The sequence below is a fragment of the Anas platyrhynchos genome, chromosome 12 (assembly GCF_047663525.1).
Source record: "Anas platyrhynchos isolate ZD024472 breed Pekin duck chromosome 12, IASCAAS_PekinDuck_T2T, whole genome shotgun sequence".
Classification (NCBI taxonomy): domain Eukaryota; kingdom Metazoa; phylum Chordata; class Aves; order Anseriformes; family Anatidae; genus Anas; species Anas platyrhynchos.
In genome coordinates this window covers 12819852-12845064 of record NC_092598.1, presented here as the reverse complement: position 1 = coordinate 12845064, position 25213 = coordinate 12819852, and the positions used below count along the sequence as shown (strand labels likewise).

The following is a 25213-nucleotide window of genomic DNA, read 5'->3' as shown; positions in this document are numbered from 1 at the left end:
CCCCCTCTGAAAATGCCTAACTGCCCTTTGAGCTGTTGAATTTTCTGCATGGCTGGAAGAGTATTGGCTTCGTTTTTTTCTTTCCCAGTTGTCAGTGCACACAGACTTTCTTCCGCCAAGTTCTTGAGGGTCGGCACGCGTTGTTAGGTCTGCTTTACTCCTGAAGCATCGCTTACCTCACAAGTTAAAATGAATTAGTGGGAACATACTATTTTATCCCCAAAATTAAATTTATGGGAAAAAGAATGACATCCAGGAAATTTCTGTCAAATCTCTCTTGGACTGTTACGTTCTGTGATCTGAGACATCTAATGAAGTTCTGTGTTCTTTCCTGGTTAGATTACCGTTTAAACCCAGTGCTCAGGAAGGCCTGCAAAGCAGACATACCGAAATTTTGCCAGAACATCCTGAACAGGGCTAAGGATGATACAGAACTGGAGGGGCAAGTCATCTCCTGCCTGAAGCTGAAATATGCAGACCAGGTGAGTAGAGCTGATGTATGAAAAGATTGTGCTGCAGGATTGTGCTGTGCAACTCTCATTGAACAACGTATTAAAATTGGGCTTGTGATGTGTTCAGTATATACGATAGGCTGCACGTAAATGAGTTTTTATGCTCCTATGCAGCGTTATAGAATACATAGGTTGAAATGCCAGGTGATTGATTTATGATAATAAAGGTGATCGAATGGGTTAATGACTTTCTCCGCTTAATAGCGTCTCTCTCCAGACTGCGAGGACCAAATTAGAGTGATAATCCAGGAATCAGCTCTTGATTATCGTCTGGATCCCCAGCTCCAGATGCACTGTTCGGATGAGGTAGGAAAAGTAGCTCAGCAGTTGCTTATTTAGGATGGAAACTCCATTGGTGTTTTACAAAGTCGCTTCTCATCAGTACTTGTCACTATGGAAAAATACTGCTTTGCTGTAGTATTTAAAAAAAAAAAAAAAAAAAAGATGGAGGGAGGGATGGTGGGCAGTTGTTCTCTGGTCTTCTCAGCCTTAACTGGAATACAGTCGGATCTTTGACCTTTCTCTTCTAATAGCTTTAGATAGGCCAGGTCTCAAATATTGCTTATTTCATACCATAACAGTATTTCGATGCTGTTTTCCTCCCTGCCTCCTCCTCTTCCTCTCAGTACAGCAACACTGACTTCTTGCTGTTCGGTTTCAAAGGGTGTGTGAATTGAATGAGCCAGCTCACGTTTGGCTTAGGGGATTCCTGGGGGTAAAGTAGCTCGTGTTCTCTGGCTGTACGCTCTGATGAGCTAATGTATTGAGATATCAGTGTGCTACAAGAAACAGGATTGTCATGAACTACTTTCTCATATTAAAATACCTTTTTCAAAATAGATTTCCAGTTTGTGTGCTGAAGAAGCAGCAGCTCAGGAGCAGACCGGGCAGGTGGAAGAATGTCTGAAAGTCAATCTGCTGAAAATAAAAACTGAAATGTGCAAGAAGGTAAAGGAAGTAAATTGAACGTGCTCTGAAAGGCATCCTGTCCCTGCAGAAGTTGGTGCTCGAGTATTTTTCCAGATCACAGCCCAGGCCACGTTACAGTCAGTGTGAAGCCAGAGCTCTGGAAATTTCAATTTGCCAGTGAAAATTGTGCCTTAACAGCACTCACTTGGCAATTCCAGGCTTGGATCCTTTCCTAGTTAGAGTTGCTAAAGTTTCTTGTTGCTAATCTGTTTGCTGTTGGTGTCTCCCTTGCACGCTTCCTGAACACTGAGCGTGGCCTCAGCATTGCCTCGGCTCAAGGGCTGTATGAGCAGCCCGGTGGCATGGGCACCTTACTGCAATTCCAGCTGAAGTAGCCCTTGCAAAAACTGGTTTCGCATTTTAGATTAATATGGCAATTTTAGCAAACGTAACTATAAAAGCAGAAACATTTAATCCGTCCTAAACCAGCATTTGTACCCTTATCCAGCGACAGTGTCGCCTTTATGATCCTAGATTTAAAAAATGGAGCACCTGTCAGAAACATTGAGCAGTCTGAGCTATGCTGTTTTGTTCTCTCCTTTTTTTTGAGATGTATTTGTAATTTCTCCCTCCCCAGGAAGTGCTCAACATGCTGAAAGAAAGCAAAGCAGACATATTTGTGGACCCGGTGCTGCACACAGCCTGTGCCCTAGACATCAAGCACCACTGTGCTGCTATTCCACCGGGGAGAGGGCGCCGTAAGTACTCGTGCTTTACTCATGCAACCTCTGAGTCCTCAGGGCCTTAAGCTGCCTTTTCTTGCCAGCATTATCTTAAGTACCACATATTTCTGCTGGTCTTTTGTGGGTAATGAGGTGGAACTGCTGCAGAGGTGGTAGATGCCACTGGTTGAGGGGTGTATCAAGAAACGTTTTGGTTCTCCCTCCTGCCCAAGGCAGGATCAGTTCCGTGATCCTAATGTAATGTTCTTGCAGCCTTATGTGCCATTTTAAAAGAGAATATTTTATGTTCATGTGATTACTGAAAAAAGTGTGACACCAGATCCGTAACCCTCTTGTAAAACCCCTGCTCAGTTAAATCCTGCTGAAAACGAGCTCCTACTACGCATGGGCTGGACTAAGTGGACTCAATTTTTCAGTGATGCTTATCTCCGGCCTGTATCAGCCTCAGACAGGATACAGCTCTCAAGCTCATAAGAGCGTTACATTAGACTGTATCAAAAGCTTCACTGGAACTAAGCTGCTTCTCTTACAGAAGCAAATCAGTTTGGTCTCACAAGATTTATTCTCAGCCAATCCCCCTGATCCTTCTTTGTTCACGTCAGTATGTCCATGGCTCCTTCCTTTGTTTGGCTATGTTTGACAGGTAAAATTGAACCAAAGTCCTTTGATCCTCTTACTTTTCTTCTCTGCTTAAATATATCACTTTTTTCTTTTCCAATATTACAGAGGATAGGTAATCGTTATTTTCTAAGTTCACCTAGCTGTTAAGGCTTTGCAATTTCGTCAACTGTTTCAAGTCCTCTAGGACTACAACAGGTTCCAGCCAGTTGAAATAAATATAATTTATTTGGTATTTCCTAACCCATTCTCTTCATGTTTGAAGTCAAAACTCTTGCACTGTTGCCGCTATTATGTTAGCTGGCTGGCTGGTACATATGGCTTTTTAAGAAAAGCTGCTGGGTTAAAAAGCCCTGACCTTTTCCATCTTTCTGAGTTGGTCATTAAAAATAGCAATGAAATGTTTTCCTGACTGTTATCTTTCGTGGTGGTTACCGGATGCCCTTCTGAAATTCTGGATATCCTTTATTTATTTCCCGTTTTGTCGGAGTTCTTTTGATGTGTGTTCTAATGTCTTTTGCACTGAAGAGATGCAGAAGCCTGTAGCCTAGAGAGGGATCTGCCGCTGCATGTTTGAACTGCAGACAATTGTTTGAAAAAGTCTGGAGTTAGTTTAAATTTACAGCCTGTTTGCTATGAATTAAGTAACTCTTTGCTGCAAAGCAGAAAGCATCCCACTAGGGATTATTCAAATAAGGCATTTGAAGTATAAAACAACAAAAAAAATTGTGCCAGTGTCTCATCTGTGAGCTTACGAAAGAACTTGTGAATTAGCCAAGCCGCTCTGTAGGCACCCAAAACGTTGTGATCCCATTTCCTTTGCAAGGACTGCGAAAATGTAGGAAGTGAAACCTTTCTAAAATGTCCTTGGTGACCAAGAGAAACTCCTAACAAGCAAAAGGAGACAGATGCACTGTGGACTTTGCTGAGCTGAGTTTGATCTTTTTGACTACTAAAAGATAGTGGCACAATTAAAAGAACAGCTTGCTGAAGGTGCAAATCTATGAAACTTCCTAAAATGTCACGTCAATTGCATGAACTACAGTTCCAAGATGTAATGTTAATCTTCTTAGAAGTGAAAATTCTCAAAAAAAAATCTCAAATTTCTCAGCCTTTAATAGAACTAAAATGCTCGAACGCTCCTCTCCAGCAGCCCTTCCGCAGCATGTTGTTGAAGTCCGTTTCTGTTTTGTAACACCATCTTCTGCCCATTACAGAGATGTCCTGCTTAATGGAAGCTCTGGAAGATAAACGTGTGAGGTTGCAGCCTGAATGCAAGAAACGCCTCAACGATCGCATCGAAATGTGGAGCTATGCTGCAAAGGTGACAGAGCTCAGAAAACCCGCTTGGTTTTTGGCACTGGATGTTTCTGTTGCAAGCTGTTTTACTGAAAACCTGAATGCTAGAGAAGCTCTTGCCTTTGAATGAAGTTTAGCATTTTGAGGTTTTAGTCCAGGAAAAAAAATAGAAATCAGGCCTCGTTATATTTCTGTAACATGTATTTGTGTTTGTCTCCACATCTGGGATGCATTTGTGCTGGTACAGAATCAAAGCCTCTTTTGTGCACGCGGGGCTTGGCCTCCTGTGGCGAAGGTCTGGGGTGGTGAAACGGGGTCAGCAGAGCTTCCTGCTTGTAAAGCTGTCTCCTGAGCAGTTGTTCCTTTCCATGACACACAACAGGCCTGCTGCTTGGGGATCAAGCCAAACCTGACTGCAGTGGGAGGCCACAGCAGTAGCAGACACTCACCCTGATAAATAACGAGGCTGAGAGTCGTACAAAAAGTGCTGCCCGGTTCATTTATTCCCTTCTCGCCCCCAGGTTGCCCCAGCGGAAGGCTTTTCTGACCTTGCCATGCAAGTAATGACCTCTCCGTCCAAGAACTACATACTGTCTGTGATCACGGTTGGCATCTGTGTACTCTTCCTGATCGGCCTGATGTGTGGACGCATCACCAAGCGGGTGACAAGAGAGCTCAAGGACAGGTAGAGCCTGGATTGCCTGCTGAAGAAATGCCTGCCCAGTGCCCAGTTTTGTACAGCCCTCCTCTGTATAGTCTACCCACCCCCTCTCGTGAGAGGAGAATTGAAAAAAAAAAAAAAAAATTAGAACAGCAGCAGGTGTTGGCTCAGTTTTCCCATCCTGGATCTCATCCACAGCATCTTCATCCTATGAAAGTTTGTGTGCAACATTGGCAGCCCAGCCAGCAGCTTTTGTTATCCCTTTGTTAGCAGACTCTCGTTGACCTGCCTGTAGACAAGTCTCTGTTGTACTGTTGGAACTGCCTTCACTCTCCAGATCAGACTGATATGACCTGCAGCTCAAGCAGTTTTTAAGTAAATTTTTAAAGAAAGACATATATCTGCATACCAACCATGATTTAGGTAATGGTTCATACTGAAATATAGTCATCCTCTGTGGCTGGGTGAAATCGAGGCAGGAAATTTAAGGGTAAATTGCATCTTACACCACAGTTGGCCTTGTTTTGGACATCTTGCTCATCTTATGTAAAGCATCTTCAGAGCATAGTCTTGGACAACCTAAGGACACCAGTCGCTGGTGTCATCTAGTGAATATTCTGCTTTTGTTACTGTGGATTTTTTTGGCTGAAAAGATGTCCTCCCTTTTCTTCCTCTGCCGCTCGCAAGATAGAATAAAATACTGACCAGGATCAAATCCTCACGTGAGCTGTACAACTTGTATTTCGGTAGATCAAAGGCACGGTGTAGACACGAGGCACGTAGAGCCTGTCGGTAGCGTGCAGTGCTGCTGTCAGAGGGCATCGAGTGCCCGGATCAGTTAACTCGGCCAACCTTGGTATTAGTGATGATGAAGTAAAATGTTAACACTCCTTTTATTTTACCTTGCTGCTGCTAAGCTGTTCCCCTTCTGAATTAACTCTCTCCGGCGGTACCGACACCCTGGCAGGACAGTGCTTTGTCAGTGATGCGACTGATCACTCGACGTACCCAGTGAAACAGCTCCTCGTGGGCTAGTGCAGGGGTTTGCAGCTGACCTGTCCAGGTCTTGATCGTTTGTATTGTAGCACTGAAGAGTGTTTTTAGGTTTTCCACAACTACAATTGATAAGGATAGTGGCTGGTGTTTCCTGGGATGTAGGATGTGGGTGCTGGTCCAAAAGGCTACGCAGGAGAGGATGGGAAGGTGACGGGTACTGTGTGAAAGGCAGAAATGTCTGGATCCATAAGGGAAATGGCACATTTGTTAGTTAACATCAGCGTGCACACTTCAGCTCTATAGTTATGCTTCCAGAACCTGATGCTCACACCTGAGTGCCCAGGTATCTTGTGAATGCTGCACCTGTAGTTGTGGCCCACTGCCGTCATCCTTCTTCCTCGAGCACGAGGAGGAGTGGAGGTCAGAAGCCACGTGCAGTGGCCAAAACCCAAGGAGATGGATTGAATATGTTGGTGAAACCCAGAGGTGACCTCACGAAGTCAGCCTGTACAGCAGGATGGACGTTACTAGCCCCTTCGATGTGCTCCCCTGTGCGTGCTGCAAAAACAATCATGAGCCTGAACCTGTCCAGCTTGGGCTGATGCTTGAACCACGACTTTATTTTCCCACTTAGTGCCCTGCTAGGTAAGATCTGACGTTCCCAGTTCTCTGTAGTGGTCTCTAGAAGAACAGGGAGACGGTATTGAGACCTTCTGGAATGTGGACCAGCTGATTCTCTTGATGCTGCATGTACAGAATGGCGCATACAAAATACTGTGATGGCTTTTGCTGCCTCTGAGAAGTGCTAGAAAAGGTGTACAAAGAAGCTTTTCGCAACGCCCCTTCATCCCACTCCGAGGATGGACAGCAAACTGTTAGCGATGCGCTCTTAGACTTGCTATGCTAGCAAATTTTTCACGAGCCCTTCTGTTTCCAAGTAGTGTGAGCATAAAGCAAGCAGTAGAGAAAGTCTGAGCAGAGAATGTGTACGTGATAGATTCCAGTGAAGTTCTTAGGTAGAACAGAAGTGAAACCTGAATTTTTTCTCACCCCTGTTCCCTGGTGCTAGTAGACCTTAGCTGGCCCTCTGTAAAGGTGAACTGGAACAGCAAAGGGACATTTGGTCACATCTCTCGAGGTAGCACTGGTGTGTAACACCACAAATGATGGTTTGGCATTTATAAAAGTGGTTTGTTTGGTGTGACAGTCCAAGTGCTGAAATGTCTGCTGTCGAGGTGTGTTTGCAGAGCTACCTGGAAGGGAAGTGGAATCTTTGTGCAGTCTTGCTCGCGTGGCACAAGCCCTGCTTCTTGAATGTCTGTCAGACATAATTCCTATCAGAGGATTTTTAACCTCCTGAAGCTTCTAAATAACTTCTGAAAAGGCATTTTGTAACCTGGTTAGCTTGATGAAATACCTAATTAAGATGGTTTATTGTCTAAAAGTAGCATCTTCCACTAAATTCCAAATGGCATTGCAGTGAAAATTGTAGGTTTGTAGCTGTAGCTCTGAATGTAAATCATGTTTTGCTCTGCAGGTAACTTCTTTACTTTCTGGCTTTCTGGTTTTTGTTTGCTTTCTTTTTAATTTGGAGAAGGTTAAGGTACAAGAACCAAGCTTCCTCTATTCTTGCAGGCTTTGGAGACTGTGCTGACGTGTTTTGTTGTGACACTTGAGAATCATTAGAACAGACAGCTCTGTTAGAGAGCTGTCCTAAATGGTTTAGAATAGATGCTTTTCCCTGAAATGTGTGCCTAGTCATAGCCAGTGCACCCACGGTGTGCCCCCTGCTCTTTGGAGCAGCGTTCTTTGCCTGGCTGCCTGCAGGCACGGTTCCTGCTGGGTGGCGTGCTGCTGGGACCTTCACCTGAGCTGAGCATCTGCTGAAGGGATGGTTTAGCAAAGTGTCCCCGTGGCGGAGCGAGCCCCAAGCCCGTGCAGGTACCTGCGGTGCCACGTGAGGGGTCTGCAGTCGGCGGCGTTTCTTGCAGAGTCTCTCCAGGGAACGTGGTTCAGTGCGAGCGGAGGTGCCAGGAGCCCCTGTGGAGCACAGGTGGGATATTGAGTGAATTTCTGCTCGATTCCCTCAGACGTCCTTCCTTGCTGTTAGGGTGAAGACCCGCCTTTTATAGTGTAACACTGTCAGATGATCTAAGCCATTTTTTCTGTAAGCATTATACCCCATGTTTCAAAATCAGGCCTCCTAACACTGCTAATGACCAAATTTGCTTTTTTTTTTTCCTTTTTTTTTCTTTGACTAGAAATTTACCAATCCCTATCTGGAAATGTTCTCCTCCTATTCATGTGTATGCCTAAAAATCCAGAGGTCTCAGAAAGCACAGAAACCCACACAAGTACTCTTCCAAAAATAACCTGCTGGTGCTGTTGCCAGCACATCTTGCCTGCAGGTAACATTTTTCCCCTGTGGGAAGGGAAATCAATGGCTGTATGAACCTGTGCTGTTGCCTTGTTTTTTAAGGAAGCCTTTTTACTTAGTGATTCCATGGAAAGTACTAGAAATAACTGTGATCAGCCACAAGTGGTGGTGTGGTAGGACTCGGGGTGCCCTTTCCTCTCTCTGACCCTCACTGCTCGGTGCAGGATTCAGTGCAGCCACGTGAGTCTCTTCTCCTTCTCCTGGTTGAGATGAGAGCTGCTGCTAGGGGCAGTTTTCCTCCTGAGGTGAGGGCTCAGCTGTGTTTCTGAGTGGTGGCATGGGTTTAAATGACGTGGGTAGGGAGGGCTGTGCACAACGTGCACCTCGTTGTTGTGCTCCAGCTAGCCTGTTGGTGTGCATTCTCATTGACCTTAAGAAATAATCTTATTTATTGTTATCTAGTGGGTCTAATCAAGTCCTTTTGCTTCGTTTCAACATTGGATTCTCCTGCCTTGCTTCTGTCGTTCAGGCTGTTGTAGGAACTGATGTGGGTAGGAACAAAATTCCTGGCACTTGAAGTAACGTCAGCTGTGTCTGCCTCACTGAAGAGGGTTGAAAAAGCCCTGATGGAGCTCAAATAATCCCGTAATAAAATGTAAGCATTTCACCCAGATTCTGGCATGTAAAGATCCATGCAAATACAGTCAAGCTTGCTCTGAAAGAATCCACAGTAAGCTCATCGTATGAAAATAAGGGAGAGGAACGAAGGATGCAGCAGTATGGGAACTTATCGTGGGGGGTACCGTGGGGAAGCGATGTGATAAGCCAGAGATCACTTGAATCTGATAACATTGTAGAGGAAGTGTGTTCAAGTTGGATGGTGACTTCTGTTAAAACACAACTTTATTATTTAGTTGCAAGAAGATTGTAGTACTTTTTTTTTTTTGTTAACTTTGTCAGCTTTGTTTAAAAACGGTAGTTTTGAGGTGTGTGTGCGCGAGTGCATGAGCGTGGTGTGGAATCAGGACATTTCATTGAGCACTTCCGCCCCTATGAAAATACCGTTCTGCGGACTCAAAACAGCTTTAGAGGTGGTTTGTGTGAAAACACGCTACTGAGCATGGGCTTTTAAACCTTAAAAGCAGCTGCCAGGTACTGATCTTTGTGCAGTCTTTCCCCTCGGGGGCCAAAACCGCAGGCTCGCCTCCGTTAGTGAGTTACTGTGTGAGGGGACCCAGTTCTCACACAAAAACAAGAATTAGATTGGTACAGCTGTTTTTATCCTATACTGTTAGGATTCTGCTTCGTATCCACCCAACGGTTCCTGAATGCTACCTGCAGACTTGCCTGTGTGGGACAGGGAGGAATAATAATATAATCCATTGCCACATCCTGGGGAGAAGCAGCTCGCTGTTCTCTCTTTCCAGAACATCTGAATTTAATATCGTAGCTGATCAAGAGCAAAAGATACTCCTGGGTGGATCGTTACACCCAGAAATCCCACCACATCCCCCCCCCCCCGTCCCCGGTATATTTACTAAATAGAAGTGCTTGTGTAGCTGTCGGCTTGGGAAATACTAAAAATAGAGGAAAAGGGAAAGGTGTGACTTTCGCCCGTAGATTATGCGTTGACACTTGTGCTGAATGGACGTGATCAGAAACTGTGACTAATGTTTGTGTTGGACTGGAAAAAAAAAAAAAAAGAGAAATTAGAGGTGTTGGTAGGGGAGGGTAAGAGGGGATCACGCAGGCGCACGTAGTGAGCTCCGGGTAGTGTGTAGGGATACTGCAAGCCTCCCCGAATAGTGTACAAAACAGACCCAACGAATTCATATTGTACAGCAAAAGCTGTTTGAACTTAGGTTTTGTTTCTTTTTTTTTAAAAAATGTGACATTAACAAGACTTTTTTTTTTTGTAAATTGTTTTCCTTTCTGTGTATAAAATCCTGGCCGTTCCTTGTTTTTTTTTTTTTTTTACATGTTCATGCTGTGTAATTTTGAGATGTTACTGAGATTCTGAACATAATGTGCATTTTTTCTGTACAGATGAAATGGGAGAATTTAATAAAAAGAGTCTGCAGGTTTTTACTTGTTGTGTTCACATTTTTTTGAGTCGGCGCTGTTGGGGCGCGTTATACGGGAACTGAATGTGCTCATTGAGCTCACGGGGTTTGGGTAAAGCCTCTGTGCACCCTTGGGTGCCTGGGGAACCCTATTGGTGGTGTAAAAAACCTAAATATCAGCCTTTGCCTTGTTTTCATGCCCTAATTTCCCCTGAGGGTGGGACACTGTGAGGACACATTTTTTGAGGGGAAAAGGGGTGAACCCCTCAGGCTGTGAGGTAAAACTGAGAGCAAAAAGAGCCGTTTTCCACTATTTTTGCAGAACAGCTCAGAAAAGAGCGAGCTGCCCCCCTCACGCACCCCTGGGGGGGACCCTGAGGTAAAATTTCTGTCAGGAGGGGGAGGGCGGGAAGAGAGGGGCGGGAAGGGAGGGGGCGGGGCCACGCGGGAAGGGGCGGGGTTATACACTTGGGGGCGTGGTCATGCGGGTGATGGGCGGGGTTATGCAAATAGAGGGTGAGAAACTAATATGGATGTGGGCGTGGTTATGCAAATAAGGGGGCGGGGTCAAGCGCGATTAGCCACGCCCCCTTCGCCCCGCGCCGGCCGTGCCTCACGACCCCGGCCGCCTGTCGCGCTGCGTCCCGCCTGCCGTAAAGCGCGGCGGCCGCCTACCGTAAAGCGCGGAAGGTCAGCGGCGCCTCCGCCGCCCGCTGCGGGGCCGTGAGGGGCCGCGGGGCCCGGTGCCGCCCCCCCCGCTCCCCGCTCCCCTCCCGCCCCTTCCCCGGCCTCCGCTGCCATGTTCCTGCGGCTGCTGTCCGACGTGCGGTGGCGCCCGGCCGCCCCCCGCTGGAGCGGGGCCGCCCGCTGCCCGCGGAGCACCTCAGCGGCCTCCGAGGCGCCGCCGCCGGCCCCGCTGCCGGGCCAGGCGCGGGTGGTGGTGTGCGGGGGCGGCGTGGTGGGCGCCTCGGTGGCCTACCACCTCGCCAAGCTGGGCTGGAGGGACGTGGTGCTGCTGGAGCAGGGCAGGTAGGGGCTGCGGGCTGCAGCGGGGCGGGCCTGGAGGCGTTTCTCTGCGTGTTTTTACCATTTCTGTATCATTTTCTGGCGTTTCCGTGTTTGTTTCTGTCATTTCTGCCGCTTTGCTGAGTGCTGCAGCCGTGGTGGGTTTGGACAGACCATCGCTGACAGAGCTTGGTGCTGCTTCACGGCACAGGGCCATGGGCAGCCCCGCACTGCCCGGGGTGGAATAGAGAAACGCAGGGGAAATTAATTGGTGTGTTGGCAATCAAAATATAGCCACGTAGGGAGAAGCAGAAATGTTAGAAGAACAGCTCTCCTTTTCTTCTGGCCTGTCCTCAGCTTTGTTCCTGCCCTGCACAGCCTTCTGCCCCCTTCCTTCCTCACAGGGGGGTTCGTGGGGGCTTCTCCCTCTCCTGCTTTTGCCCTGGTTCCTCCCGGTCCCCTGCAGGCTCTGCCCTGGGCTGCAGCCCTTCAGGGAAAGCTGCTCCAGCTGTCCAGGGGCTGCAGTTCCTCTGTAGGCATCCGTCTGCTCTGTCGTGGGGCCTTCCTCAGGCTGCAGCAAATGCCTGCTCCAGCAGCTGGACCTCCTCCTTCTCCCTGTCCTTGGGGTTTCCTCGTCTCTTCCTTGTTTACTTTTTGCTCCTCCTCCATTTCTTTGGCATTTGTTGCCCATGAGTTGCCTTCCTAGAGGTGCTGCTGAGGGCCCAGCACCCTGTGGGTGTCTCTATGGGGGCTGGCTGGAAGTGGGGCTGTCCCATGCCAGACACACTGACTTCTCACAGGGGCCACCCCTGCTACCAAACCCTGATATTTTGGGGTGTTTTGGTAATGCACAGTGCAAAGACAAAGCCTCCGTGCAAGACAAGAGGTCACAAACTATGGATGTGAAATCTGAGCGTTTTTGGTTTTGTTTCTCACGCTAAGCGTGTGCTCGGCCACTGTTACAGTGCCACCAAGTTCTCAGCTGACCCCTAGGCAGAGAAGCAGGGGATATTTTCTTCACCTAAACCTCTCTCTGCAGACTCCCAGCCATGAATGTTGAAGTTACTTGCATGTAGGCATGGGAAACAGTGGAGTCAACGAAGGTGCTCGTGGTTTTTTGTACGTGTGTGTATTTGAAGGGGGTTTTGATTTACCTTGCACCCATCCGTGCAGATCTGAGCCCCAGAGGTCGGGACAGCTGCTGGTAGGGGTGGCCCAAGAGGCAGCAGCTCCAGCCACATCTGTCGGTGCTCTACTCGCAGGTAATGATGTGAAACACAGCGTGGCTTGGAGAGATGGCAGAGCACGTCGCTCTTGTTGGGAGCTGACTGCCCAGTCCATGCCTGTTCAGGTTTTTGGTTTGGAAGTGCTTTTTTTGGTGCCTTCATTAAGCATTTTGGGGCCTTGGGCACCACGCAGTGGGGCTGGAAGCTCAGAGCTCCAGGAGCAGGGAGCTCCGGCTGCTTGGCGTCGCCTGGCTGGGAAGCGTCAGGCTCTTGGCAGCTGCCAGCAGAGGGAATTCTCCCTCGGAGGTCTCTGAGCTCAATCCACACACGTGTGCCCGCAGAAAAACACCGCTGCGTTCCCAGGAGCGGTTTAGGATTGTGGTGAGCCCGCTTAAAGCCTCGCTGCAGCAGTTTTGGCTACGGCTGTAGGGGTGTAGCAAGGGGAATGCCTTACGCAGCTGGTGCTCGTGTTGAGTTTCCTGAGGGCGTGCTGCGAGGCCAGAGGTCAGCGCGTGGAGCAGCGCGGGGTGGCTTGAGCAGCAGGGAAGGTGGCCACGAGTGGCGTGGAAGCAGTGGGAGAGAAATGCTTAAATTTAACCCTGCAGCAGAGCTTTTTATAGGGCTCGCTGTGGAAGTGCTTCCCCAGGAAGCTAGGTGGGCAGTGCCTGAAGGGCAGATTAAAAAGGGGAAGAAATGTGCATCTACGTAGCTGCTGCACGCTAAGAGGGACTCGGTGCAAGCTGCAGAGATGCAGGGCTCAAAGGAATCCAAGTTAATTTTGCTCTGAGGGAAACCTGGCTTTGGAGAAGGAAGCGATCAGGTAGGCAGCTTGGCTTGCCCATCAGCTAATATTTTTTTTAAGTGCTTTCTTTCAAAGATGCTTTCTTTCAAAGATGCGAGTGGTTAGGAAAAGTTAGAGAGAAGTGGGTTTGGAACAGAAGGTTTTTCCAAAAGCGAGGTAAAGCAGAAGCATCCCTGCTGTTGTGTTACTCCTGCATCAGCCACCGTACGGCTTTGGGGGTTCTCCCGAGGGGCACAACTGATTTTCAAGTTGTCTGTGGTGGTATTTACAGCTGGACAAAGGGAGCAGTTGTGGTCTGATGGGTGCAGGGGGCAGCGGGTGGGCGTTCTGTGCCATCAGAAACCTCTGGGGCAGCCTCCTGGGGGGCTGTGCTGGCTTCCCTGCCCGTCAGCTGCCTGAGGCTTTCTTTAAACTTATCTTGCAGGCTGGCTGCTGGTACCACCCGCTTCTGTGCGGGCATCGTGAGCACCGCCAGGCACGTGTCCATCGAGCTGAAGATGGCAGACTACTCCAACAAGCTGTACCAGCAGCTGGAGCAAGAGACGGGCGTGCAGACAGGTACTGGGGGGTGAGCACCGGGTAACCTTTGGGAGGGCGGGTAGAAGTGCTGGCCCTGAAGAAAGTGTCTTGGGCGCTGGTGGTTCCTGCTCAAAACAAAATAATTAGTTTGGACTGAATCAGATGCAAAAGAGCATCAGTGATCTGACTGGAAGGTTGGGAGGAAGGGTGTCAGGTGCTCAGACCTGCCTGCGAGCTGCCGTCTGTAGCTTGGACAAACGTAGGGGATTTTTGTTCACAAGGGCACTAAAAAGAGACGAGAGCAAGTGACCCATTTTCTGCACTGTTTCACTTATCAGAAATACAAAAAGCTTCACAGCAGCTCTAAAGCCCAGGCAAAGCAAGGTATTTTACTCTAGTCTCTCCCTGGAAATACTGTGTTGAAATTCCCCCTCTCCCTCCGAAACGCTCAGGTATGCACCTGGGATGAAGAACTTGAGCACGGAAAGTTTCCTGTTGGCAAAGACTTGTGATACACATCAAACTCAACAGGGATTAATAAATGTGCATGTCATTAAGGTTACTATTAAACTTTTACAGGTGGTAGAGTCACAAAATGTCGTCCTTTAGTTGTTGAGGTTTTATTTTTCTGTGTATTCGATCTCATTTTCACCTTTTTGCCAGTAACTTCTCTCTCTTTTAATAGATACCATGTGTAGGCTCTGTTTTATAAGCACAAGTAAACGCAGCGCGAAGGAGAGTTAGGGCCCAAGTCAAAATTGAAGTGCTCTTTGGAAAAGTTGACTAATACAATTTTTGATTACTGGCTGATAAATGTTTAAAGTTACGTGGGGATCTGGGGTTTCCTGGCTCTTGAGTAGTGGAAGCACCGGGTCTGCGATTAATTAAAGCAACGGGTCTGAAATTAAAAGGAATTCAAGCTCCTGTCCAAATCTGACTTGACTTTGGTGATTGTCATAGGGTACATGAAGACAGGCTCTATATCACTGGCTCAGACTCAGGACCGACTAATCTCTCTGAAACGCATTGCTTCATCGCTGAAGTACGTATAAGCAGGAAATAAAACCGATTTTAAATTTGCATCAGCTCTCCTGCAAGGCTAACGACATTTTCTTTGTGTTCTGTGGCAGTGTAATGGGGATCCCGTGTGAAATTATCACCCCGAAGCAAGTGGCGCAGCTTCACCCGCTTATCAACATCCACGACCTTGTGGGGGCCATGTATGTGCCAGAAGATGCACTCGTGTCCTCTGCCAACGTCAGTCTGGCTCTGGCGACTGCTGCCTCACGGAATGGTACGAGATTTTTGTCTCCTGGTGCTCTCCTGCCTGATAGTTACCTTCTTCCCAGTAAAGGAAGTGATGGTTTGCATCTGTTTGGGGATCTTAGCTAAGTGCTGAAGGCCAAAAGTTGGTTGTTTCTACATGGTTTGTATTCTTTGAAATCCCTTTTGTCTCAATAGTCAGGCTGATTTATTTTTTTTCACATACTGAATCTTTAGGGAACTGATGTGATGGATCAAGCACCAGTTTGTTGTACTTGCTAGTTACATATTTCTCTGAATAAGCACATGCTGCTTTATCAGAAATACAGTCCTTAATAGGACCTGGCTCAAAATTACACATCAAAAGAGTTTTAATTGATTCTGAAGTGAAAAGATCTGACTGGCTCCTTGTGGAATACTTCACTTCCAAAGCATGTATGTCTAATGAAGCAGTAAATGCTGTTCGTGTAGCACTTTGGCAGACTGGAGCGGTCTAAAAGTGGGGCAGAAATTACTTTGATAACGGAGGTGAGGCACACGAAGGATGAAAGTTCATCAGGCTGGAAGAAGCTATTGAGGAAGATACCGCTTTTAGTTTCTTTTTGTGCAGCTTTATTTTGCTTACTGCTAATTTAGTTTTTCACAAAATAACTGATTTCCCATGGAAGAAGCAGTCTTGCAATCCACAACAACAGACTTGATCATGTAAAGGCATTGTATTGAAAGAAATCTGTGGTTTACTTTTTTTTTCCCCATGTCATTGATTCTGGGGTCTATCTGCCATCCAGAAGTGGGGAAAAATACTGTGATTCTTCTTAAACTTATCACTTACATAATGAAGAAGTTGTATGCATGCTGTTTTACAGGATTTCCCTTAAGAATGGTTGCACAAAACGTAGAAACTTTTGTCTTTATGAGAAAATTAGCTTTTAAGTTGAGCTTAAGGGTTTGATGTGAGTAGCTGTAGAACGAAGGCTTGTTTTGCACTGACTTTGTCCTCTTCAGGCGTCCAGATCCACGAACGGACGAGCGTCAGTCACGTCTTGATCCAGAAGGGCCGTGTGACTGGAGTTGAGACCGACCGAGGGAAGATTCAGTGCCAGTACTTCGTCAACTGTGCTGGCCAGGTAGGATTATTCAAACCTGTCTTTCTTTTTCCCTTTGGTTATGATGCAGCTGTGCTGTTAAAGGAAATCTTTAAGGGAATTCCAGAAAGAAAAATGAGAAAAAGAGAGGTGCTTTCTTTCTGCCAGACTAGGCAAGCCTCTTGCCAGTCCACAACAGTTTGTCCCAAAGAATGTTGTTGTTTTAGATCAGACTGCCAGAACAGGATAATAGTTGTCCCCCACCTGACTTCTTGCATGTTGTATGCTAAAGAAACTCTTGCAGTCCCCCTTTTTTAGTGTTGTCTTTCTTCATCTCTGAAAAACCTCTGCTTTAAATTGTGGAGTTACAGCTGCTTGGGTATGGGATTCTAAAAACGTTTTCTTTATTAGAAAAATGAATGAACACGTGCTCTTTTCTTCATTTTCATTTTATTTGGCTTTATTATGGTTCATGCTTTGGCTTGCTTTACTGGAGTAGCTCCAAGTCAGAGCAGCAGGGCCCTGAGGGAGGACAGCGGAGGTGGCTGTGTGCTCGGCACAAAGGCTGGGGGAGCCCTGCAGCTTGCTGCTGCACCGCTGCGCGTGGGGTCTCATGGTGGGCTCACCCTCCTGTCACACACAAAAAAGTCACTTTCTGTTTTTTTTTTCTTTTTATCATTGCTTCCCCACCATGCAGACACCTGACAGCCGCTGTTGCTCAGTGTGCAGCTGGTGCTCTCGTTCCTGTGGGGCCCTGGCAGCACCACAGGCACCTTGGCTGTGGCACGTGAATCTTATTTTTCTTTCCTGTTTTATGTTGATTCTTCCTAGGCTTGAGCCAGGGTTCTGCTTTTCTAGACATTACATGGGGAACACAAAAACAGTCTTTGCCCCAGATAGCTCAAATTCTAAGGAAGCAGAAAACAAATGTCTTTGTTTAAGGTTCAGGGCGCTGAGCCACATCTTATTTGGCCTTTTTGAAAGCAGACCCACAGAGATGATCGGTTTGCATGCTTTTCTCCCGCCTTTCTCTTTGGAATTAGTTTTCTTCTTTTACATCCTGGTTCTGTTTTGTTTTGTAATTTCAGTGGGCCTATGAGTTGGGCCACTCTGGGGACGAACCAGTCAACATCCCGCTCCACGCCTGCGAGCACTTCTACCTCCTGACACATCCTTTGAAGGAACCTCTGGCAAGCAGTGTACCAAGTAAGGGTTCTTCAGCTTTTTTTCCACTTTCCTCGATGAATTATATCCTCCTTTCCAAGGTGACTTGTGTTATGACAAAACAGCCGACGAAGGACTATCACTTCTCAGCTCGATTGCAATTGTGAAGTGTGTTCTAGCTGAATTGCTTTGAATATCCTCTTTCAGTGGTATCTGTTTCCTTACTGTTGGGAAAGCTTTTGCTGCAGGAATTGATTTCCAGAGCTTGTCAGCAGAGCAGGTGAACGACCTTGGCTCTAGCTTGGCTAGCTGCTGTGCCTGAGACTCGGATTGTTGTCTGTGGGCTGGAGAGGGTGCTAGCCTTGGCACTGTGTTTTCCTTGCAGGCTGCTGTCCCCAAATGGCCCATCTATTCCTTTCCTCCAACTGAAGCTAAGGCTTTACAATGGCATTTACATGTCTATGAGCTGTAGGGGCAACCCAAGCACTTGAGGTAATTGCTCCTCCCCCATGTTCTGGCTTTTGGATCTCTTCAATAAAAGCCCTTCTGTTTGAAATCTGTGGTGGGGAAGTAGGAAGCTTTGCTTATTTATTCTGTCTTTAGTAAGAGTTTCTGCTCCTAGGGAGTCATATATATGTTCTCCAAGGAATGCAGCTCTCTCATTGGATTCTCTGCTTCACTTTTACTTTCCTAGAGCAATTTAAATGTATATATCTTCACAGCTCTTCTGTACATGGGGAAAAAAATACTCTGAAACATGTCGGGTGCAGTCTAAGTGCCTCAAGTTGACACTGCCACTGGAATAGGCAATCCTGACCTGACTGCTTGCCCTCACCCCATTGCTGCCTGCAGTCTTTGTGCTGGTGGCCTGCAGCAGACTGATTCAGTGACCCACCCCCGTTAATTTGAACTGTTTTAATACATGAAGGGAAAGATGGGGAGGGCAGGACGTCTCTTGGTCTGGTCCTGGGTGCACTCCCAGTGGATTTAAGCCAGCGTAACAGCCTGCTGGTGCCACAAGGGATGCAAATCCTTGTGTCCTGCTCCCGGTGCTGCTGTCCTGCTGGCTATGGTGCCCTTTAGATTCTCCTCAGTTTCTCTTGCTGCTCAGAAGTTAACCTGTGTGGCTGAGATGGGAATCGATGCTGGTTTAGGCATCTAAACCAGCACCCTAGGGGGCCAAGTGAGGACCAGAAACAGCGTAAAGGTGTGGGCTGGGGGGACTGAAATGGTCCTGGCTGTGGGCTGCTAGCTTGGCAGCAGAGCCTGTCACTGGAGCCTGTGAGATGGCCGGAGGTTGCTGCTCCTTCTCACCTCCCTTCCCACCTCTTTTCTTTCCTCTGCAGCTATCGTAGACCCCGATGGCAGGATCTACATCCGCAACTGGCAGGGCGGCATCCTCTCGGGAGGCTTTGAGAAAAACCCCAAGCCTCTTTTCACGGAGGGACGGAACCAGCTGGAGATTCAGAACCTCCAGGAAGACTGGGATCATTTTGGTATGTCCGTGGGGAGATGCCCACAGCAATAAAGCACGTGGCTTCAGCAGAAGGCAGTTAGCAATGAGACAGGCTGTTAGAAACCAGCTAGCGTCTCTCTGCCTCTGACAGGTGTGAGAAGGATGAACGTTCTCTCAAATTCATTAATTTCTTCATTTGTCAGTAATTTGCATGAAACCACTCAACCAAGGACTATGTCAACATCTTTGCAGTGTTTAAAAACACCCGCTAACCTTTAGCTTGTATTTATTTCCTCTAGTGCAGTGGCGTACTGCATGAACTTTCCAACGCTCTTCTCCCCCTGTGTTTGATTTCGGGCTGTCAGCACCACGTGCTGCTCCTCTTGTGACTGTAGATCAGCACTCCTGACCCGCCATGCAGCTGTGGCATTTCGTTTCTGCGGCTCCTTTTAGCACTGCCTGCCAAGTGCATTTCCAGTGGAGGAAATCGCGAGCAGAACTCGCTGGTGCTGCTTCCCAGACTCCATCCATCCCACCACCAGCAGTGTGGTGGCTTGGTCCTTTCCAAATGTTTTTTTCTCTTCCCATATTATTTGTTTCTGGTTTGATATTCTGCATAAATCTTTTTATATGGAGGGATCTTTCTGTAGGAAAGAATATAGCATGGTCTCCAGGTCCTGTTTTTCCCCTCTCACGTGCCTCGTAAGTTTTGTGTGCCTTCAATTCCCCTTTTATTTGAGGGAACCAGTTCTGCCCTGCGTCAGAGCTCTTTGCTTCCTCCGTGAACACACACATCTCTGCCTGTGTCTCCAGGCTCAGTGAGACTCCCTGCTGTCTTTCTGCAGCGGTAGCGTGTTCATCCAGCTGCTCCCCTGGTTGAACTAATTTAGTTTTTGTGTCTGAGAGATGATATATGGGTTTCATAAACAATTCAGATGGGGTGGAGGCAGGATGGGCTGCAGCTCTGTGCTGGCTTACGGAAGAAGTTTTTTAGACCTGCAGATGACCGCGGACTTGATTGAAAAGCAGCTTCCCTAACGAGCTGCTCACGCGTTGCACCCACCTCCTCTTTGGTCTTCCAGATCCTGCTGGAATGGCAAAGCCCTGCTTGCTGGCACCTGCAAACTGCCCAGGTTTCGGAAGCAGCTGCACGCTAAGTTCCAGCGTTACCTTTTTATCACTTCAAACGTGCAGAGTAGCTGAGCAGTCAGAGCTTACTCAGCCAATATTTGATCCTCTTCTAGGGCTGCAGCTCCTGAGCTCACGTGTTCCTGCTCTAATCCCTCTGATTGGAACACCTTTAGGGTTTAAAATAGCCTGTACTGTTGCAGAAATGTTGGGCTGGATGTAAGAACAAGTCTAGAACTGAGCCCTCTTTTTATCAGTAGGAAAAAAGAAGCCTGTAACAACAGGCCCTGGGGAGTTACAAGGCATCAGAAAGAGCAGTTCAGCAGGCTTCTGCTTGTGACTTCTTAGGTGACGTGGAATCTGAATATTTCAGAGCCTGTGTGTAAAACTGAGGAATGTAACTAGTGCTGAATTTTGGGGACTTTAATCTAGGGTACGGTGCAGAGGGAACTCCTGGGCAAGAAGATCAAAGTAGACAGCTTACCCTTTTATTAAAGCTCTCAAATATCAGGCTGTGAATTGCCCAAGGACCTTTCCAGCGTGACTGGGCAATAAAGTGGCAAGGAAATTCAATGAGGATAAATGTGAAGTGACGCAAGTGTGTGAGGGTGTGTCTGCTGGGGAGTGCTATTCATTTCACCACACAGAACAACGGGCTTTGAGCTGACCTTGGGGTTCTCTTAGTTCTGTGAAGGCGTCAGCTCAGTAGCTGGCAAAGCAAAAATAAAGGAGTTATTAGGAAAGGAGCAGAAAACAAAATCATCGTGCAGCTCCCTATCCTTCGTGTGCCAGATAAGAGGTGTTCTGCAGAGGGTGTCATCTTACTGGTGAAAAGAGCAGCTAGAAGCTGATCAGGGCTTGGAGCAGCTCCCAAAAGAGGGATGACTGACTGGCAGGGATAAAAAAAAAAAAAAGAGATGACCAAAGGGAGGTAAACAGAGGTCTAGGAAATGTTGAGTGAGATCCCACTCTAGATGGGGATCTCCTGTTCACTGCTGCTTCTGTTGTGCCAGCTTGGGGCCATCAAAAAGTTAATTAAGTTTAAGTTTCAATCTCAGTGATTCCTCTCACCACAAGTACTGGATGTGTGGATATCTCCTTGGCAGCCTTGCAAGATGTTCTGAGGAGTTTTGGGGAAGACTGGTTGAGTACTTGGAAAAGAGATCCGCTAAGGGTTGCCATTTAGTAAACACTATTTACCAGTTAGTAAATATTATTTTTATTTGGTAAATACCAGCTAGCATTTATTAAATATTATTTTTGTGTTTAGCAAATACCAGTTAGTATTTGGTAAATACCACTTAGTATTTAGGGAAAACCTCCTGGGGTTTAGGAAAACTGCTGAAGGTAAGCAGAGGCTGGCAGGATGTGTGGGGCCAGTGTCATAAAGATTTGTCTGTTCTTACTCCTCGCTAGGTATCCATTCCTTGCTGCTTTCCCTAACAAAGCTGAACATGTTTCTGCTGGGGAAGGCGTCGCTGGCCTGAATCAGCTGCAGACTCAGACCTTCAACACTGGTCTGAATCAGTGGGGCTGCTTTTATGGTGTGCTGTGTGAAAAATGGTGATCCATTTTGAGTAGTTTGAGGTTTTCTGTTCTGCCAGCACACTGTTCAGCCAGTGAATGTGTTCCCTTCTGTTCAGACACCAGCACGCTCTCTGCTTTGATGCTGAAGTGCTTTGAGATTGAAAGCCTTGACTTTTTGTCTTTTGTCTCCATCCCAGAGCCGCTCCTGAGTTCCCTTCTGCGCAGGATGCCGGATTTGGAGGCCCTGCAGATCATGCAGCTCGTGAACTGCCCGGAGTCCTTCACGCCAGACATGCGGTGTATCATGGGCGAGTCGCCCACAGTGCGCGGCTACTTCGTCCTGGCTGGCATGAACTCGGCTGGTATCTCTTATGGTGGGGGAGCAGGCAAGTAAGTGGTTTATCACCGTTCGGTGTGTAAGTAAGGTTTTAACCGAGAAAAAAGACTGCTCAGATGAGTCTTCTGTGTGAAGTGTTCTGGTCAGTATTTGTCACCTCCCCTCTGCTACCAACAGAGGACGCTTTTGTCTCCAGCTTGAGTCACAGGGAAGAGCAGTCCTGTGTGTACTCCAGCTCTGGGCTGGATTCTTCTCCTCCCCTGCACATCTCAGTCCCCAGCAGCCTGATGGGGATTGAGGAAGCTCCCTGAGGACTAACCGGTCCAAACTTTCTTCTGCCTGGAAGAGAGAAAAGCTTAGCAAAGCACACAGTCCCTCATCTTCTCTGCTCCACGATCCCTTTAATTTATTATTTGGCTGAAGTCCTTAGAGCATTCAAGTTGACACAACAATTCATTTCTCTAAAAGAGAGTGAATCTAAAGCAGATAAAGCACCGTGTGTGTGATGCCAGGTGCTGCCAATACAGTTAAATACTGTCCTCTGCCAGCGAGCTAGGGATGTAGCCACTTCCCAGTACACTCCAATTCCTGTGTTAATGCAAATACTTTGACAGGCATGTAAGTGTGATCCCAGCAGCAAAGTTGCTTGCAAAATGATCATCGCTTTCTCTGATTGCCATTTGGTTTTGGCAACCCAGCATCCCTTCTGCTGTACAGCCTTCTTAGCAAGCTGCTCATTTTTCATGGCAAGTGTTAGTATCTGCACTTGTTTCCATTAGTTTCTGTCTGTCTAATAATTTAACTCAGCAGAGAAGGAAATGGTGATTTTTCTTTGTCATAAATAATATGGAAATACGGAGAATCTTTGCAGTAAGGTTATTTGAGGATCAAAATCACTTCTAAGGGTAAAACGTTATTTGACTGTTTGTTGCTACAGCCTCAAAATAAGCAGCTTAGCTTGCTAATGTAACTTTTAATGATCAGTCTCAAACCCCTTTGTTTTTCTGTTTACTGACTGTGAACAGATCCTTCTGCTCTGCTTTTGTCTGAGCTGCCTTTGTCCTTTAGCTCTGGAGCATGCCTTCCTCCTTCACTGCTAGAAGTGTAGCTAAACATAACTTGGCTGGTACCTCGTGCTGAAATGAACGCTGTCACTGATGGTTTGTGGCTGAGCCTACACCAGGTACTGAAAAACGACAAAGCAGTCAGCTTCCTAACTCCAACCTAAATGTGCTCAGCGCTCCTTTGTGTGGGGTAGCCTGAGGACTTGACACAGTGTCAGCCAGGCTGCCTGTCCAGTCCCTGGCTTTGTTGACCATGTGTCCTGCTGCCCTGTGCGTTTTATCCTAATGGGAAATGAGTAATTTGGAAAGCTGCTGGATGGGTTTTATAATGGGAAAGCCTTCCAGATTCAGCTAGTGTTCAGAATACCATGTTAGTTCTGTTTTATCCCTGCTGCAAGAAGTTCTCATGTCCAAATTGCCTTGCTTATGACTTTAGAGCTAAACTCTTTAAGACACTGACTGATTTCTTGGTTTTTCTTTACTGCTTCCATCAGGTACCTGGCAGAGTGGATGGTAAATGGTTATCCGTCAGAAAATGTCTGGCCTCTGGACTTGAAACGCTTTGGTACTCTGCAGAGCAGTCGCACCTTCCTCCGGCACCGTGTGATGGAAGTAATGCGTAAGTGAGGTCTCTGCTTGCAGTGCTCACCAGGATGTCCGAGACTTGCTCTTTGCTGTGCTGTCTGTCCTCTGTCAACTGTCACAACCCTGAGAAACATTGTCCTTCCCCCTGGCCTCCCCTGGGACAAGGCTGTTCCTTCCCAGGAGAAGGCAAAGGCTGCTTGCTTTGTTAGCAGCATTCCTGCCAGCTTTTCTGAAAGAGATGCTGTTGGTAGGGTGCTGTTTCCTATTTATTTATGTTCCCATAAGGAGGAGGTTTGTGTGTATCTGTGTAGGACTCCAGCCTAATAAAACAATACCAAGATCTTAACAAGAAATACTACACTATATCAAACACTGTTATTGTTTGCACATCAGTATAGCGTGAAAATGCCATCACTTCTGATGTAGCAGTATGTGATCTAGTTATCTTATGCCATTCAAGAAGTCTTGGTAGAACATATTCTGCTTTCTCCTGCCTGAGTTGGTGATAAATGCCTTGCACAATAGATCTTAGATGCCATTGTTCCTGTGTAAAGCCGTACATAATTTCCTCCTGTTGTTTGATTATCTGTCCTGAGATAACTTGGACAATTCTTTCTTTTAAGTTTCAAATAGAAGTGTAAGTCGCAAAAGAAAAGCAGTTACTTGAACACCAAGTCTAAACTAAAAACGTGTTCAGGTGAAAGCAGAGAAGTTGGGTAAAGCTTTGATTCTAGGTATATTCAGGAAATAAAAACCTTACATTTTGACTTTTCTTCCCAGAAAAATCAGTTTGTACTCTTGGCATTATTCCAGAGTGGCTTTCCAATGTAGATCTTGATTCTAGAGGTTTAGATAGCTAAGGAATCAGTCTAATTTTTACAAGATAAATACTGTATTCATTTTTTCTGGTGTTACATTCCCACTATAATGCATTCTTCCCTCTACCCGTTCTTTCAGTAGTGCCAATACCAGGTAATGACAATAAAATCATTAGTTAGGAGGCAAAGACAAACAGAATTGTTCAGTAAGAAATATTAGGCTATCTCAGCATCAGTTTTAAGTAATTTGTGCCCTATGTTTAACGTTAAGCCCTAAGCTTAACGTTTGTAAAGAAGCATCCTTGAGTTCTACTCCCTGCTGGCAACCAGGGAGAATGCTAAACATTCATTAGGGTAACTTGTTTTCTAAATTAGAATATTATGGAATGGCTGAAAAGGTATAGGAGACATTTGGAAGAGCTTCAGTAATTAGAAAAAGCTGAGCTGCCAGTGTTTAAGGAGGTGGATGATCCTTGTGGCTGTGGGCTCCCTACCCCGCTACTGGTATTGTCTAAATGATCAGTGTCTGATGCAGTGTGCTGTCAGGAAAAACCATGCATAATTAATGCTAGTCAGCATGGCTGCATGGAAAATAGAGAGTTTGGGTAAGTTATGTTGACAGTATTGTCATGAGACCACGAGTATCTACAAATGTAAGTGTTCTGTGCAAATATTGTTGCTCTGATTTAGTGTAGTTATAAATGGATCAAAAGAGATTTGCAGATTTCAAAAAATGGAGAAGTCAGAACTGTGTTGAGGGAATTTCATTGGTGGTTTGGGTGTAGTAAGAATGCGTATCTGTAATCTGGAGTAAAATCCTAGGTAAAAAGCACTACTTAACCTAATAACGTATCTCTGTGACCACTGCAGCCCTCATGTGTGATCTGAAGGTTCCCCGCTGGGACTTCCAGACCGGCAGACAGCTGCGCACCTCCCCGCTCTATGACCGTCTGGATGCCCAGGGGGCCAGGTGGATGGAGAAGCACGGGTTTGAGAGAGTCAAATACTTTGTCCCACCTGGGAAAGGTGAGATTGCATTTTATTCTGCCTAGTGCA

General features: G+C 46.8%; 2 protein-coding genes across 3 annotated transcripts in view; both read left to right on the top strand.

Annotated features, from left to right (window-relative positions):
* The window catches only part of GLG1 (golgi glycoprotein 1), a 64842-nt gene extending 54639 nt beyond the window's left edge, over positions 1-10203 (top strand). Inside the window, exons 21-26 of the mRNA XM_072044039.1 lie at positions 340-482; positions 717-818; positions 1353-1460; positions 2059-2179; positions 4000-4106; positions 4603-10203. Coding sequence (XP_071900140.1) covers positions 340-482; positions 717-818; positions 1353-1460; positions 2059-2179; positions 4000-4106; positions 4603-4770 — 749 coding nt within the window. The 3' untranslated portion in view covers positions 4771-10203. The remainder of the gene's footprint in view (positions 1-339; positions 483-716; positions 819-1352; positions 1461-2058; positions 2180-3999; positions 4107-4602) is intronic.
* Positions 10204-10855: 652 nt separating this feature from the next.
* PDPR (pyruvate dehydrogenase phosphatase regulatory subunit) overlaps positions 10856-25213 on the top strand; it is a 25240-nt gene continuing 10882 nt past the window's right edge. For both annotated transcript variants that reach the window (XR_011812289.1, XM_038185554.2), the window contains exons 1-10: positions 10856-11207; positions 13636-13769; positions 14691-14772; positions 14861-15024; positions 15999-16120; positions 17167-17284; positions 18589-18738; positions 21551-21743; positions 23249-23373; positions 25028-25183. Coding sequence is in view for 1 of the 2 variants with exons in the window: in XM_038185554.2 (XP_038041482.2) it covers positions 10978-11207; positions 13636-13769; positions 14691-14772; positions 14861-15024; positions 15999-16120; positions 17167-17284; positions 18589-18738; positions 21551-21743; positions 23249-23373; positions 25028-25183 (1474 nt within the window). In the remaining variant the exon portion in view is untranslated. The remainder of the gene's footprint in view (positions 11208-13635; positions 13770-14690; positions 14773-14860; positions 15025-15998; positions 16121-17166; positions 17285-18588; positions 18739-21550; positions 21744-23248; positions 23374-25027; positions 25184-25213) is intronic.